Source organism: Ambystoma mexicanum, chromosome 7q, assembly GCF_040938575.1.
Source record: "Ambystoma mexicanum isolate Mex_15411 chromosome 7q, UKY_AmexF1_1, whole genome shotgun sequence".
In the NCBI taxonomy this organism is placed as follows: Eukaryota; Metazoa; Chordata; class Amphibia; order Caudata; family Ambystomatidae; genus Ambystoma; species Ambystoma mexicanum.
The window spans coordinates 1,132,183,978-1,132,201,496 of NC_090941.1; the positions used below are offsets into that span (position 1 = coordinate 1,132,183,978).

At 42.9% G+C, this 17,519-nt stretch overlaps 1 protein-coding gene across 1 annotated transcript in view; it reads left to right on the forward strand.

Annotated features, from left to right (window-relative positions):
• The first annotated feature begins 418 nt into the window (after nucleotides 1–418).
• The window catches only part of LOC138528230 (extracellular calcium-sensing receptor-like), a 119,250-nt gene continuing 102,149 nt past the window's right edge, over nucleotides 419–17,519 (forward strand). Inside the window, exons 1-3 of the mRNA XM_069639687.1 lie at nucleotides 419–507; nucleotides 671–962; nucleotides 12,270–13,085. Coding sequence (XP_069495788.1) covers nucleotides 419–507; nucleotides 671–962; nucleotides 12,270–13,085 — 1,197 coding nt within the window. The remainder of the gene's footprint in view (nucleotides 508–670; nucleotides 963–12,269; nucleotides 13,086–17,519) is intronic.

The following is a 17,519-nucleotide window of genomic DNA, read 5'->3' on the forward strand; positions in this document are numbered from 1 at the left end:
GATACTGATAGTGTTTAAGTTGTGAAATAATGGATTGTCATCGGTAGGATAGCTCAGGGGCAATGTGCTCGCCTTGGAAGCAAGACCACACAAAGCAACACAGGTTTGATTCTCGGGTCCTCGTTTAGAAACCTCTGGGTATTAAGCACCTTATAAATAACCTATCTCATCACATCACATTCATCATTGTGCAATTTAAAATAAAACAAAAAAAAATGCTGCCTTGGCTCTGGGAGAAGGGACTTCACTCAGTCCCTTTTCCCTTTCCATGGCAGCCGTTCAGACGTCAGAGCTGCACGGGAACACTACAGTTTCCAGCGCCGCAACTAACAAGGAAGCTGAAGGTAAGTGGAGAGGGAGTGATGGGGGCTGAAATGTGTGAAAAAGGGGGTGGATTTGGGAGATGTGATGCAGGGGCATGGGGGAGAGCACTTACCTGGCAAGCCAGAAAGGGAAGATGGTAGCCGCCCACTTTGAGGAGGCTCAGAGCGGGGGCTGTTCTGTCTGGTAAAGTCCCACACCAAGACTCCTCATTGGCTGGGAGACCACCACCCCCACTCAGGGTTCTAATTTTGAATAAATGCATTTAATCTAATATTTTTTTCGGCAATATCTGTGAGTTAACCTGAAATCTACCTGTTGCAAATATATCTTGTTTCAAATCTTGCAGGTTCTACGTGAGGTATTACCGTGTAGTCCTGGCCATGGTGTTTGCAATTGAAGAAATAAACCAAAATCCACATTTTCTACCAAATATCACCCTGGGCTTTCGGATCTTTGACTCCTGTATATCTGAGATGAAGGCCATCCGGGGAGCTTTGGAACTCCTGTCGGGGAAGAAGGGGCCAATTCCAGGATACAGCTGCCCGGCACGCCCATTGCTGGCAGGAATCATTGGGGAAACCTTGTCATCTTTAACGGTGCCGATGGCCAGGATCATGGGTGTCCTTCATTATCCTCAGGTACATTAATAGACCGCACTGATGCACAAGATAACACATGCTGGATAATGTGGATAGCATTGTGGGGCTCAGGTTCATCAGAGCCGCAGCAGTAATGGAAGGGGTAATAGCCTTGCCTTGTATAAGTGTTTATATCTTACTGTGATACTAATCTGTATAAAACAATAACATTGTTTAATATCTAGAAATGTGCTAGCATTTCATCCTGAGAGACAAGTATATATTTGTGACAGGAACCTTTTTATTAAATAGGGATGAAGTGAGTTTTGCCAGACACATTGTGAGGATTATAGAATTTTTTGGGACATTTCCCCAGTTCTCTTTTACATTTATTTTATCAAAGCTGCCAAATAGTACATTTTAAAGCTTTTTCTAGAAATGAACCTTTAGAAGGCAACTTGATAATGTTCACTCTTGCTGAGAGACTTGAAAATATTGATATCAATCTGGAAAGATTATGAGACTTCCAGAGCCCGCTTGAGGATGGCGCGCCCAGTCCTAACCCCATTTCGCTTTCAACGATGCGTGCTAAGTGCAATCTTGAAGGACATCGAGCCAGTGAACTGGGTAAATTGACCTCCTAATACCCAGCTGCCTGTTTTATTGTTTTCATCAAAAACATCATTACAACCAACTGCCAATAAAGGTAGTGTCCAATCTGTAAAGCCACCTGTTCAGAAGGGCCATGCTTCAAGTAGGAAGACAGAACAAGTTGAAATTAGCACCCGGCATGGTTCATTCCCAGATAATATTCCCAGGCTAACCCTCCCACCCCCCACTGGCAGCCACTCCTGCAGCTATTGTTTTGACTGGAGTTCCCCATCTTTCCAAAGGAACTCTGAAACATGGCGTGTCCTATACACAAGCGCTTATTTTGGATCAATGAGCAATAATGGGAGAGGCCACTTAGGGGAGACAGCATTAAATGTCAAGAAGAGTGGGCTGGGTTAGGTTATTATTCATACATGCTGCAGGGGACTGTGTCCTTCACACTGTGGCTAGTCGCTATATAGCCCCAGCATAATCTAAAAAAATGTATGTAGTCCAAGAATTACGATAATATCTCTCAATTTCTACTATAGAGATTGTAGAACATACAATTCTGCAAAAGTGTCTCTCTGCTCATTGACTTTACAAATTCCCAATCTTTATTAAGTGCAGAGCTAATATGCAATCCTTTGCCAACAGGGCAAGCGTACTCGCCCTTAGCAGTTAAAGAGTTAATACTGGGCAGGGACAATCCAACAAACTTGGCATTCACTTTGAGGCACTATTATCTCTAGATAACAAGGATTGACTTGGAGAGCCTAGAACCTAGAACCAGAACGATTGTCTGTTGCATCAAAATCAAGGAGATTACTGCTCTCTAGATAACAATTGATTTGGAGAGCCTAGAACCATAACGATTGCCCGCTCCATAAAAATCAATGAGATTACTGCTGTCCAGATAACAATAATTGACTTGGAGTGCCTAGAACCAGAATGATTGCCCACTCCATTAAAATCAAGGAGATGGCTGCTCTCTAGATAGTAATGATTGACTTGGAGAGCCAGAACTAGAGCGATTGCCTGCTCCATAAAAACCAAGGAGATTACTGCTCTCTAGATAGTAACGATTGACTTGGAGAGCCTAGAACCAGAGCGATTGCCTGCTCCATAAAAAATCAAGGAGATTACTGCTCTCTAGATAACAATGCTTGACTTGGAGTGCCTAGAACCAGAATGATTGCCCACTCCATTACAATCAAGGAGATTACTGCTCTGTAGATAACAAAGATTGACTTGGAGAGCCTAGAACCAGAACGATTGCCCGCTCCATCAAAATCTAGGCGATTACCGCAAGGCATACTAATCATATTGCCGTTATGGATGAGCAAATCAATCAATAGGTTATATATGAGGCCTATTATCGGGAAGAGAGATATGTAGCTAATGAAGATGTGTGTGCTTAACAACATGTGATTTAATGGGATGTTCTCTGATGTCTGGAGATTCAGTGGTGAATCATCCTCATAATGATCTTATTATTAATCAAAACATCCTTAATTTCATTGTTTATTGTTTATTCTCATGCAAAATCCAAGTTTTGATACATTTCATTGGACTATCAAACATAGTGTCCTCAGATGGTGGTTCCATAAGCTTTTGAAGTCCAAGAGACCTCTTAATCATGTGGTAGTTACAAGACAAATGGGAAGCAAAAGAAACACACACAGATCTGGACATAACATTCACATGGGGGCAAAAAGCAAGGGATTAAATCACTTTAAATTCGATTGGCTGCAGAAAATAAGTATGCCAGGAATTCAGTCCTGCCAGGTCCCGTTATCTGAAGGGCCATAAATTGTAAATGAAAAACAGACACATGTTCAAACACTGAGAGGCAGTTTCCCTAGCTGGGAAGTTACATTTCAAGCAATGTCCGCGTTAGTTAACACTAGTTGCTCACAGTCTCATTAGTCAGTAAGGTCCAACTGTGGCAATTACGGCATGCACAGTTTCGATTTTAATTCAGCTGTATATAGACATAAAATAATTCATAAATTACAAAATTTCACATGCAATATATATAATTGTGTCAACTTTTATGAAAATGTGTAGGTAGCACCAAGAGACAATAATGCACAAAGATTCCAGCAGGTCAAACTAATCAAAATAGAAGACGAACACTGCCCTTTAATCAATGACTTGATAACAGAATGTACACTAGGAGAAACAGACAACTTGAGATTCTTGGGAATTTAAATAATACCTGCAGGAGACAGACGGACAACAGGTAGCCAAATACATATGAATTCAGAAGAAAATGGCCACATATCAAAATGGGAGGTTCTGCTAAAAATAACTTTAAAGAGTGGCACTACAGGAAAGCAGACCATTAAGCCCTCGCAAACAAAAGTTGAAGAGGCAGAGAGGAGAGATCAGGAGTGGTGTGGAAATGATCATGACCAAACTAACAGCGAGAGAAGGGATGGACTTTGGGCTTTTGGAACACCAGAGGTTTCTCTCACTTGGCGGTTGATGAAGACTTCTGGAAACATGGATATTATTTGTTTACAAGAGACCTCGTTCGGAAGAGCTCCAGTTTATGATGGGGACATCGCCTATATTAATCCAGCCAAAAGTGGAACGATAGGGAGGCCCTCGGCTGGTCTCTTGACCCTGGTAAAAAACAGAAGAGGACTATCAGTGATGGACTCACTATGCCCCGACCTATTTATTCAGGATACATGTGCAAGAGTGAGTGGGACCTCTCCTGTCCGATGGTCATGGATCCTAATTATGAACATCTATTGGATCCAGTGGGATCGAAACAAATAAGTTCCTGCAGGCATTCATTGATGTTATTGACGAATGCCATAGCCGACATAATGTTGACTATATATGTGTGGGAGGAGACCTAAATGCACCTTGTTTATCCAACATGTGGGTGAGGATTGATGAGGAGGAGGGACAAAGGGTAGCAGAAACATGAGAGCATTGGCATGGCTGGACTTGAAAGCTAAAGAACTGTGTATGCTAAATGGACAATGTGAGGGCGACTGCCCACCAGGGCTTACCTGGTCTAATGGGGTATACTCGTCCATTTTGGAATACGTATTTGTTTCTCCCTCTCGAGACAAAAGTTACATCTTTGAGAATGTATCCCAAAAAATAGTAATCCCACCCTCCTAAGGTTGTCCTTCAAAGGGTGGGAGGTCAAATGGAGGAATAAAGTATGGCAGTATGCCATAGAAGCCACCAATGGATGTAACCGAGTAACCGAGTATGACTTAAGCCAGCCGATGTTAGAACCCTGAACTCCAATTTTGAGAAGTTAGAGGTGGGAGATGAGGGAGTGGATTATGTGTCCTTGCTACTAGATTTAGAGCTAAAAGGAACTCAACTAAGGGCCAAGAAAAAACCACCCCCACAGTTTTGATGAAAAAATGGCCAATGGAAAAAAAACAATGTCAAAAGGAGATCCTTGATTCGAAATAAGGTGGAGGGCTTTCATGCTCTAATTAAACAGCAGAAACAAAAGTTCAGAAATGGGGTAGCATCGTATAGTGCTACATTCTTGCAGCAAGACGCAGAAGCAATGTTAGCGTAGCTAATGAGAAGGGACATAAGAGCTATATGGGTACTGCTAAATAACATGGCAAAGAGAAAAGTCTGGTTTTACCTAATAGGGTGTCAGAAAACCAGTGGATTTCGCATTATGAGGAATTATTTGCCAACTGAGGATGTATTTGTCACAGGCCCCCAGAGGTGAAGGGACCGGGATGGTCCACTTCATTTGATATGGGAGATTTGATGACGCTAATCAAGAAGGCAAGTAGATCAGGAGCTCCGGGGCCTGATGGCATCACAAACATGATGCTCAAAGACGCGCCAGGGATTGGGCAGCCTTTATGTCTACCTTCTTCAAACAAATCACGAAGGCAGAAAGAGTTCCCAAATCATCGCAGTCAACAGTCATTGTCCCAATCCACAAGGGAGGCGATAGGACAGATCCCGATAACTATCACCCCATCGCTCTCCTTGAAGTATTGGGCAAGACTTTTGGGGGAGTGCTGCTGTGTCATCTGCAGAAATGGATCTCTGCTTCCAAAAGGTACGACCCTAGACAGACAGGTTTCACAAAGGGGGTAGGCACCGACCTACAATTGTTTTTGCTAAATGTCCTTAAGGGTAGAGACATTGAAAAAGGGACACAAAGTTATAAGTTCTTTAAAGACCTTAAAAAGGCATTCGATAGTTTAGAAAGACAACTGCTCTGGAGAAAAATTGGGTCTTGGAATTGCCCAGCGCACCTGTTAGCGGCAATCAGATCTCTATATACAGCAACCAAAGTGAGAATTAGGTTCATTGCGCAGTGACTTCTCTCAAGGCCTATTTACACAAAGAGAGGGCTGAACCAGGGTTACCTACTGGCCCAACGCTTTTCAATCTACGTATGTTGTACTTACCTTTAGCACTAGATGCAGTTACTGCCTTCGCTCCCTAGATGGGTGATCATAAGATTGGTAGGTCATTATTTGCTGATGATCTTGTCGTTTTGGACCAAACCCTGATAGGACTACAACAGAGTTTCGAGGCACTGCAGCCGTTTATGATGACAAATGGCCTTGAAATAAACCCAAAGAAAACAAAAATCACAGTTTTTTCGGATCGATAAGTAGGAAAGGGAATTCTAGACACAAATTGTATTTAGAAAAAATTTCACTAACAGAAGTTCAGCCCCTGGTCTATCTTGAGACCCATATTAATAATAGGAGGGATGATGGCCCAAGCCTATGTTGACATCACAAGCGATCGCGATCCATGGAAGATTTGGTAAATACTCATTAGAGCCGGTAATGACCTTTCACAAAGCTAAAGCGACTCCAGCTTTGACTTTTGGAGCAGAGGGTTTTCCTTTTACCCCCTATACGGTGTGGGTCTCGTTGTCATGATGCCTACCCCCGGGCAGCTGGACCAAGCCCATCCGCCCCGGAAGCAGGCATCCGGACATTTGTTTAAACCTCAGAAGCCCCGGCTAGGGGCTATCTGGGTTCAGTCCTGGCGCCTTAGGCGCCAGGCTCATAGTAGAAATCAGTCCTGGCGTCGAGGGCGCCAGACTCATAGTCATCACTTACCTCAGGCAGACCATGCTGCACTTCTTACCTGGGACTACTTTTGAAGCTATTTAAGCCACGCACAATCTACAACACACGCTTCGCGTTATTCTGCATTTAGCAGTGTAACGCTCACTGTGTCTGCAAACCTGCATCCAGCCACGCCTGCCTCGAACACGGAGCCCCTAGGAGAGAAAGGAAAATAGGAGAAGAGGTTAGATTACAGAATTTAATATGATTCCTCACCTGATTTCGGATCTTGCATCACTCCGAGCCTGAAGGGACATTCTTCCGGCACGCATCGCATCCCAGCTGCAGCGCCGGCTCCATTTTCACCAGCCCACAGCACCTCTGACTCGGCGCTGCCTCCGTCACTTTTTTCAGTGATTTCCAACATCTGGGGAAAGACAAGAAAATAGCAAGGTGAGCCTAAAGAGACTAAAAAGACAATCGCTTATATTACAAGACTTACCTGATTATCACCAGAGGCGTTATCCTTCAATACGCCGCATCTAGGAAAAAAGGAAAAGACAGTGAGCTAATCTCACGCACCTTTACAGGATAGTTTGGGTGATACAGACTCTTACCTGAACGCCGCCAGCAACCTCCAGACAGAATTTGCCGCCGCAAATCAACAGGGAAGTGCAAGAGTGAACATTGGACATTTTGAACTCTTTAAACTTGGCAAACTCCGGACTCAATAATCGTCCAGAACTCCAGCACCTAAAACCAGTGAAGTAACTGGTATCTACGCTCCCCTGCATGCCACGCAGGATGGAGAGCTCACCAATCAAAAACATAAGGTGAGGACACTGACTGGGAATATATCGGAGGTGGCAAGTGGGGAGAACGGGAGCAGGGAGGGGGGTCTGTATTCACACCCACGGGGCTAAATACCTTTCTCCATCTACAGGAGAATATTTCTACGAGTCAAACTCACAACACTAAAGGGATCTGGCCAGACGGTCATCTTTGCCCTACGCTTCACGCTGGTGGAGGCAGCAACTGTCCGGGTTCGATCTACGCCCCTGTGAGAACCAGGTGCACGTAACACTCATTAGAAGGGGCGTTCTAGAGGAAGATTTTAAAACTCCAAAATTTGAAAGCGTCCTCAGTGATTAGATATGAATTGGAACTAATATCGCTATATGCGAAAATGGTCTGAATGTCGCTATTGTTATTTTTCGGAAATGCTTGCTGGCAACTCCATCTCTGCCTTTAGAAATCCTTAGTGCAGAGTTAATATAGAAGCATGGACAAGCAACCCTAATAAAATAAAACAAAATTTGGGAGCTAGACTGGATTTGTACAATAGAAGACAGAAATACCCAATGTTTGCAGTCAGCCCTAGGGAACGAAGTCAAGGTCTATGGGTTCAGGCCGCGATATTTACAACCCTTTCCCTCATCTTGGTATCAGAGCAGTTCATGAGATTCTGGTTTAGCTTGCATCCAACTAATGCAATTAAGAGGATCTAGGTAAGACGAATGAGGTAGCTTGTAGATTTTGCCAGTCCGAGTTCCAGGTAGAAACAATGCAGCATGTAACAATATTTTGCAGGGGTTTGACGGAAGTCGGAAATAGGTACGCGGGTGATTGGATAAGAAAAAGACATTGTTTTGGGGCTGAGAGGTTTTGGACCCTCCTAATGGGTGGGGAAGACTTTCAGGCAATGTTTGTGTTGGTGCAGTTTTTGAACAAAATGTTTAAAGTATAGAGGAGGATGGAGAGGGAATAGAGGGATTCATTTGTACTGGTATAGGGAGGGTGCTTGTGGGATTGGGGATTTTAAATGGAGGTTTTTTTTTATTAACGTATGATGAATTGATAAAAGTTTGTAATACATTATGAAATAAAATAAAATTAAAAAAAAAAACATTCATTTTGAAAATAATGATCCAGGGTTTAAATCGAGATGATAAATTAGGAGTCTTCTTGCAGATGTATTTGTTTCTTTAATGCTGTTTAAGCAGCCTACCAAAGATATTGACAAAATGAAAGGATGAAATTTCAACAACCACGCTTTATAATTATTAAAAATATATCCATTAAGGGATGTATTTAATAAAGAGATCCGAATCAGCCTACCATCTAACACATTTTGACACAACTATACAACATACTGTACATTTTTGCAAATCCGGCATAAGTTACAATGACAATATTAGCCCTTTTTAAGATCAATGTGTGGAATTCTATAGCAATAGAATGGAATTATCAGAGATGATGGCTATGCTAGTGTTTAGATTTAGTCCTTCTTTTATGTTGTTTAATCAGATGACATACGAATGTAACATTCTGAGAACCAAGATGGCAGTAACTTTTTTGTGATAACAGTCCTCTTTCTATGGAAACACAAACAACCTCACATAAATAGTAGACTAAAATAATGGCCAGACAAACCACAGTAAAATGGCAACGTGCCAGAGGCCATCATACCACATGCCAAATCTCTCTCTAACAAGTAAGTTTGATGACATATCTATATCATCCTTTAGAATATATGATGATAGTTGATAACAGCAATCCTCCATTAAGATATTTCAAACTGAATTATACAATATACCTTAATCTTTTAACCATTTGTTAACATTTGTGCATATTTTCCAACAGGGATCATCTATTATAAAAGCATCAGATGATGATTTACAATTCTTACAACTCGACTTGAATGGCGTTATATCTTAATCATATTGCCTTGGAAAGAAATAATTGATAAAACATGATTTTTCAACAAGCATTAACAATATGATTTTGGGATTTATTTTATTGCAGATAACCTTTAACATCTGAATCTGTGAGATTATTTACTTTATTGAAGACATATCATACAATATGCTGAAAAGTTATCAGATTTAAACACAGTTTAACTATACTTTCCATTTTTTTAAATATAGCAGTTTTTAGATTATGATAATAATAGTGATTTAATATAGCACTTTCATATAGTGATGGTCTTTTATCACTTTTTATTTTTTCTGTTTATGAATCTTTTTTTATTTCATGTTTCCTATTTATTTCATATATATTAACCTAAGCTAGCCTTGATAAAGTTCATGCTTCTCTCATAATTAATAGACTTGTTTTAAGTGAGTGACATAAATTATTTTTTTACTGTGGGAAATAAATGTTCCTGCAGGATAATTAGAAATTATTTGAGGCATGAAGGGACATTCATTTAATTAGAGCTAGATGTCTAAGAACTGCCAAGAAATTACGGTTGTTTTTGACCGACCAATGCATTTTCTTTGAAATAGTGTGCCATGTATCAATATTGATTTATTGTGAAACATGTAATTATAGGTGTCCGCTTTAGAAGACAGCCTAATTAACCTGTGTTTCCATAGGTGAAATATATATATATATGTGCGTGCCTAGACTGGCCATCGGTGTTTCATGAAAAATGGTACACTAGAATCCAAATGTATTCAGGAAAGTCACATTTACAAAAGCAAAAGGCAAATTATATCACCAATAGAATATCAAATTGTTTCTGTAACAAAATGTTTTTTTAAAAAAACGGTTTCGTTCATGATTTGGTAACAAACCTATTTTTACCAAATAAATTCCTTTCTAATCAAACAGATTTATATTTGCCTTTTGCCAATTAGAAATCTTAGGCCAAAATCAGGTGACTTGTAGTTTGCCATTGGATTACATTTTGGGTGACAAATCTACCCATTCTATAGTAGTTGAGATTTTAATTTTGCAATAGTTATGGCCATGAGCACTGACTGATGACTTGGGTATGATTTTGAAGTATCCCATTCTTCACACTACTCGTTGGAGATTTATCTGCATTGTATTGCTGTGATATACCCCAGACCGGCTCATCGTCGACCATTATTTCAGACCTTATAGCATTATTAGCTCTTTCATCTGTTGCACCCATTATCACTCCTGAAGATATTGGATTCCTAAAACCATTGTTGTAAAACGTTCTTATCTGATTCAAATCATCCCTAACTACAACTCTCTGAATATTTTCAGACAATGTTGACATATTATTGTTTAAATGTCCTTCAACAGGTTGCATCTACTCAAATATCATCCCTCATAAAAGAGCATGGTAAGCCCAACCTGACCAGTAGCGTAAGAACAGAATACAGACCCTTTAAAGAAGTAGCAGGTAATGCAATTCCTCAATGCAGTTGAAGACAGTGCAGTGTTTGTTTTTATATCTATTTGGATTTTTATTTCACAAACCTAGACAGTAACCAACAGAGAGCTCTACTACTAATTTCTGATTAACCTATGTAGGTGGAAGGGGAAAAAGCAGTAGTATGGATACACCATGTTAATGTGTTGTATATACCTAGAAGCCGTAATGTCCTGGGTACATACTTCCGTAAGTGACTCCACGGAATTCCCGAAGAGCAGGGTCCTCAGTTCCTTCCTCCTAACCTTCAGGAGCATTGGAATTGTTCAGAAGGCTGGGGTGTGAGTGGTTCAATAAAACCTCCCACCACCGTGGTTAGCTCTGAGGTCTTGCAGCGATGTAGAGGACGAGTCACGCAACCAATCACCTGTCATAATGTGTTCACCTGTGCGGTCAAGGCATCATGGTTAGAGTGATTGTTACATAAGCAGTTCAAAAAACATACTAGGCAGAGACACACCCCCCTGTAATGAATAAATGACGATTGATTCATTAAACTCCCCAGCCTTGGTGTGAGGCTAATCTCTTAAATCTTCAATGTCTACTTAGATTGATTGACTCTGTAATAAAGAGTGTTTTGGATGCAACACAAGCATTTACTAAATCCTGAAGTGTTTGGCCCAAACATGACACTTCACACACAGACACAGCGGCTGATAGACAAAGCTTTCACCTGTGGAAATAATACAATGATTGTGCCTTTGGTAGTGTTCGAATCCATCGCCTGTTTACCTGTAAATTCAGCTTCCTTGTCCATGGATTGTTTACTTGTGGTTTTCCCTTTAACATGTCACCTTCTGCTACAATGGGTCTATGCAGCCGATTATAAATTGGAGTCATTAAAGCCCTAGCGAAACAATCTTTATCATCAGGACGTTTTAAATATGTTTTATTTTTTTTAGTCCATCCACATAACAAATACTAGGGATTTATCAGATTGTGCCATTCTGAATAGCGTTGAATTTAATATCATTCCGTACTATAAGAAATATTCAGAGGCATTCACCAACTCCAGAGGCCAGCGTACCAGAGAAGCCACAAAATGGACAGACTGACAACAGAGAACCGCAAGAGGGAAAAAGACAAAACAGGCTTTTTGATGCTGTCACTATATCTATGGAACACGTTTTCAACACAGATGTGACCTCCCCACCTCCCACCTATGCTTTAGGAAGGGCCTGAAGAGTCCACAGGTCAAATAACATCTTCATACCTCTGCCTCTACAGAGCTCCCCTTCTCAAAGCTTCCTCTACCCATCCTAGCTCCTCTGCCACCCCCCCACCCTGCTTGTATCCCCATTTGGATTCATCCCCTATTTACAGCGATCCATTGTTTTCTAGTTAGATTTTCCAATTTATAATTTCATACAAACACACACTTAACTCACTTTCCATGCTGTGAAAATATATCAGTTAGAGAGTGGAGTTGCGTGAGAGTGATCAGCTCTCCTCAGTGTCTTTTATTTTAGTAGGGTATTACAAACTACTAAGCATGCACATTTTCTCTTTGATGAAAGAATGACTTGTTTTTTATTCAATTTCTAACAGATCAGCCACTCAGCAGCTATCGCCACCCTCAGTGACAAGCTCCAGTTCCCATCCTTTCTTCGCACGGTCCCGGGCAACACTTTCCAGAATATGGCCCTGGCCCAGTTAATCGGGCACTTTGGTTGGACATGGGTGGGAATGATCATTTCCGATGACGAGGTGGGCTTGCAGGGAGGCCAGTATGTAAAGAAGTTGATTGAAGACAACGGTGGCTGTGTGGCCTTTCTGGAGAGAATTCACCTACGGTACTCCAAGGAAAAGGTCCTTCGTGTTTTTGATTTGATCCAAGGGCATTCTGTGCAGGTGGTGATTATTCACAGTGCGGAGGCCCATGTGAAGATGTTATTGGAAACTCTTTACACGCAGAACGTAACCGGAAAGAACTGGGTATTCTCTGCATACTTTGGTATATCCCCAGGATTCTTTGAGCATCAGGCATGGAAGATTATGAATGGGACACTGGGTCTTAAACCTTACACAGACACTATATCAGGATTTGAGGAGTTTCTCTACAACCTCCATCCCAAGACATTTCCTGAAGACATCTTCCTTAAACGCTTCTGGGGAAAAGCATTCCAGTGCCAATGGTTGGATGGCAACAAGGCTACCAATCTAGGAGCCGAAGAGCTGAAGCCTTGCTCGGGAAATGAGACATTGGAGAAAAAGGCCATATCTTTGTTTGAACTCGATGACCTGAGCTACACTTACCACTGTTATCTAGCGGTTCATGCATTCGCTCACGCATTAAAATCCCTGATATCCTGCACAGCAGGTCAGGGGCCTTGCCGTGAGATCAAGGACATTCGACCATGGCAGGTGAGACACAATATTATAAATCTTAATGTCATAATAGAAAAGGAAGAAAGATGGATGAAACAACAACTAGCATGGGTTCTGCTTAGCCAAAGGATGAGATAGAATTGGTTGTGGCCTAGAAGAGAACATGTGCTAAGCCTCTGAAGGGGGGGGTGCGTATCATGTCATGAGATAGGGAGACCCAAGATGCCCTAAATCTTACATCATAACAATTGGGATAAACGGATCTTGAAGGTCCAGAGAGTCTTCAGTCTGTTCATAGTCAATTCCAATTTCTCTCAATTGGCTGAATCTGGTGAAACAATTAGATTTATAAATGTTTCAGTAAAAGGAAAGGTTATGAAAAAAGTGATTGACTAAGATTCAAAGAGCAAGAAAACATATTGTTTTTAAGTCTGTTTGTGAAAGTACCAAGTGGGGGAGGAAGGTGAATGGACTTCTGTAGCCGAGAAGAGATTACATGGAAATTGTGTAGTAAAGGACTAGGAAAATGGTTTTGTTCATTTTTGCACAGTATGGATTTGGTTGCAAATCCGATTGCTTCCATTACAAGCTGTGCTGTACAAGCATGCTGGTACATGCTCACATTCCAGGGAAACTGGCAGCCATTGTCTCCATGCTGCTTCCCCTGTCTCCTTTCAATCCCCCTGTCTGCCTCTGGTCCTTCCTTGCCCGTATACCCACCTCCTCCATAAACAGGCTCTTTTTTTCAATTATTTCTTGATTTGTGTTTCTATTGCGGCCATTTTCCTCACTAGATCGGGCTGCAATGGAAAGTGAAAATGGCCTCTGTTTTGGCCACCTTTCATTTGTTCCCTGACACCATCATGAATCGGGCTCCTATTTTGCAAGACAAGTGTGCGTCTCTTCATCAATTGAAACATGCTTGTTTTCAACCATTAACAACCCAGGTGTTGAGCAGGCCACATTGGCCAGTTAAATATTGCAGCCCTTGTTATCAGCCCTCTTTTTGCCCTGGACATTACATCAGTCTGGTGGGCGATTACGGGCCATCTCAGATATGTTTCTAGCTGGAGGTAAACTGAAGAAGATTCTTCCATGTGGACTACAGCTTTGCCTTGCCTTTGTCCAGTGAGTGGCCATTTCACAAGCAGAATGCTCCCCAATTGGTCTTTCCAGTCCATGTGAATGCAGGACTGCAGATACAGATTTTAGCAGCCTTCCCCTTGGGAGGAGAGAGAGCGCCTCATTGGTCCCTAGGAGTAAGCAGCCAGCTGCAATCACCCCTGCTCTCTCCCTGCTTTATCACTGAGTGCCCATTTTGAGAGCAGGCAAGTAGCAGATTGGTCCTTCCAGCCCATGTGATTGCAGGTCTGCATATGTGGTTTCATCCAGCTTTCCCGGGGAGGAGTGAGAGCCTCATTCCTCCCCTGAAGCTAGCAGCTGGCAGCCAGCAGCAAGCACCGTTGTCTCAAAGCATCTACTCAAGCTATGCGGATTGGGAGGTCACCAGGTTCGGCCAGCAGTCAATGGTACTGGAGCTGGTACCAGGATGCCAAGTCGATTTAATGTGGGGGCTTGGATGTTGCTGTTAGGGAGGCACCAGGGTTGGGTGGATTGACTTACATGGGCGATTATGAGGAAGCTAATGCTTTGAATGGTGACTCGAGAAATGCAAGGCACCAGTACTCCTTTGGTTCAAGTAGAGGCAACAACTCGCTTCAGCTGGGACAGTGCGGTGTGAACAGAGTCAAAACTGCAAACAGGTTCTGAGAATGATATACGCCAAAGGCAGCTTCGAAGGGTCCTGGAGGTTCGCTTGGCATCCACCTCTGGTTCCGGAAGCACCTCAAGACCTTCATGTTTGCATCTGCCTTTGATCCCCCTCTCCCTTGCTGATCTGCTCTCTCTTGGCACTGTGCACCTGGCCACCCTCTGTCCCCTTGGCCCAGTTACCTGCTCACCCTGCTACCCTTCTGCACTGCCTCTGGGCCACCCCTTGCACTGGGGACTGTGTATGTACCCATACAGTCCCCAACCCCCCATTTTCTTCTTTTTATGCACTTATCAGACTTACCCCGTTCTGCTGCTGTAAATACAGCACTTGCCACTTGCTGGCCTCACTACCCCTGTTTATTGCTCCATTATATATTGTATTTATTATTATCTATCTGTTGATCCTCTACTCCACACTTTCCACTCTCCCCCTTCCATGCACTTTTCCCTTTTCCCTCTCCCATGCACTTGCACGTTCTCAATGTCACTGGGCCTCGTAAGATCGTTGTTTTGTTCTCCCCTGTTTCCCTCCCTTGTCCTGTCGCACTCTGAAACACTTGTGTATGAGCGCGATACAAATAAAATATCTTACCATATCATAACCTTGCTAAAATCATGGCTTGCAGTGGCTGCATAGGAAACATAGGGATCTTGGCTGTTCGGGATGTCAAGAGCTGTTAGTACCACTCTAGCGCCTCAAGGGCCTAGGTTAGTCCTTTTCTCAGGCTCCAAAAGACGGGGGAGGCTTGCACACAACTTCTGGGTTCTATAATACGGTGAGCTCCTACTCCTTGGCAAGATGGGGTGTTGGTACACCTGCAGAGTTCACCCCCAAGGGTCCCTGGTGATGGTTAGAGAACAGAGCTTGCCTCTAACTTGGAACACCAGTTTTAACCTCACACGTGGAGGACTTTAGGACTCAGCAGTGTCAATATCTTCTTCCAGGGTTGGATTCCAGAGATGATTTAAAAAAGTGATTGAGACCCCTTCTTTTCAAGTTAAAAGTCCAGAAGTGATTGGACTAATGCTAGCCTGCTCTATGAGTCCAGTACCTGCTCTTGAAATTAGTGGACCTTGCCCTTCTGACACTATACCCAAAGTGCTTTATGCTACAGTAAATTGGGGACATTGGGGGGAAGGAGAGAGAGAGAGAGAGAGAGAGAGAGAGAAACACAGAGAGAGAACCAATATGACATAATCTCCCCCACCTATACAGATGTTGGCCTGGCTACACTAACCCCACCCCTCCCAAATACATAACCCTGGTATAATGCCTAGCCCTTTGATTCCTGTTTCCAGGCCAGCATTCTGTGAATGGGCTGCCCGTGGGGGAAAGGGTGTTACCTACCATTGCAAAGGAACAAATAGAGGCCCTTCCCCAAAGCTACATACCTGCCAATGGGCAGGGTGAGTCTTGTCTGGAAAAAAATACACATAGCCCTTCCACAGCTGAGCTGGGCCAACAGGGCTGACAAGTTTGATATCAATTAATGTGACTGGGATAACGATGAGAGATGCTGGCCATGATACCTTAACTCTGGTATAGTTTATATTGACAGTTTATTGTGCCACCAGGACAGTATGCCCAGAGTTATGCAGTGTGGGGAACAGGGGTGCATATCTTAAATGCAGCCCCTACACTGCAGAGTCCTGACTGTCACTGTAGCTGACAATAGGGCGTCTATGACCTAAACATGTTCTGTGCTACAGGTGGCGTAGGTACTGCAAATCAGGAAACAGATGCAGCAGGACATAGATACAAACATGTTCTTGGCATGGAGATTCATGAAAGGGAAATCTGATTAGCTTATTTCCCTTTCTAATATGGAATTACCCAAATTATTGTATTATTTAATAAAAATGTAGAAGTCCAGGGCTTTCACACCCTTGCCAGATGGCAGTTCATCTCAAGGAGAGAGAGAGAAAGTTGCATAGTCAGTGTGGGTGCTGCGAGTGTTGCAGGGCCGTGGGGTGATTCATATCTCGTGGATTGATAGGGTGGTAGGAGTTCTCAGTGAGGAGAGAGGGTTTGTTGTCAGATAGATTGAGCAATCCTATCAATTGGTAAGGGTGCACACGTGGTGGTGGGAGAAACATGTTCTGCGCCACTACTTGTTCCTGTACATGGGTTTCTTGTGCACCATTCTTTCCCGCTGCTTCCATCAGTTATCAACCTCTCTGACCACCAAATCATATGCTGAACCATCTGTACCCTCTAAGGGACTGAAATTCTACCCCAAAGAGGAACTGGACAGAATTCAACTTTGTGGAGAAAATGGGGAATGGATATGGAGTCAACTCCCAAGGAACGTTTCAATACACAGAACAATGTTCCCCACTGATTATGATGTCAAAGAAAAAACTCAACAGGTTCATTTATTGGCTGAGAAAGCATGGCCTGCTTTAACTACGTAAATGCCAGCGTCTCTCTGAGGCCAGGTAGACAGGGCAGAGGGGGAAGAAGAGAAGAAAGGGAGCCCCACAACTAAGTGCAAGGTAAAGGGGCCAGAGGGCTACAAGGGTGCAAGCTGATCAGCTAAGTGTAGGCGGGGGGCTGCAAGGGCAAGTGCAGGATAAGGGTTGGGAGGGGTGGGACGGGAGAATAAGTGCAGAGGTAGATGGGGCACGTGAGGGCCTGGCGCCCTGTAAGACTCTGAAAAAACCAGGCCAGCAGTCTCAAGCAGAGGAGACATTAGC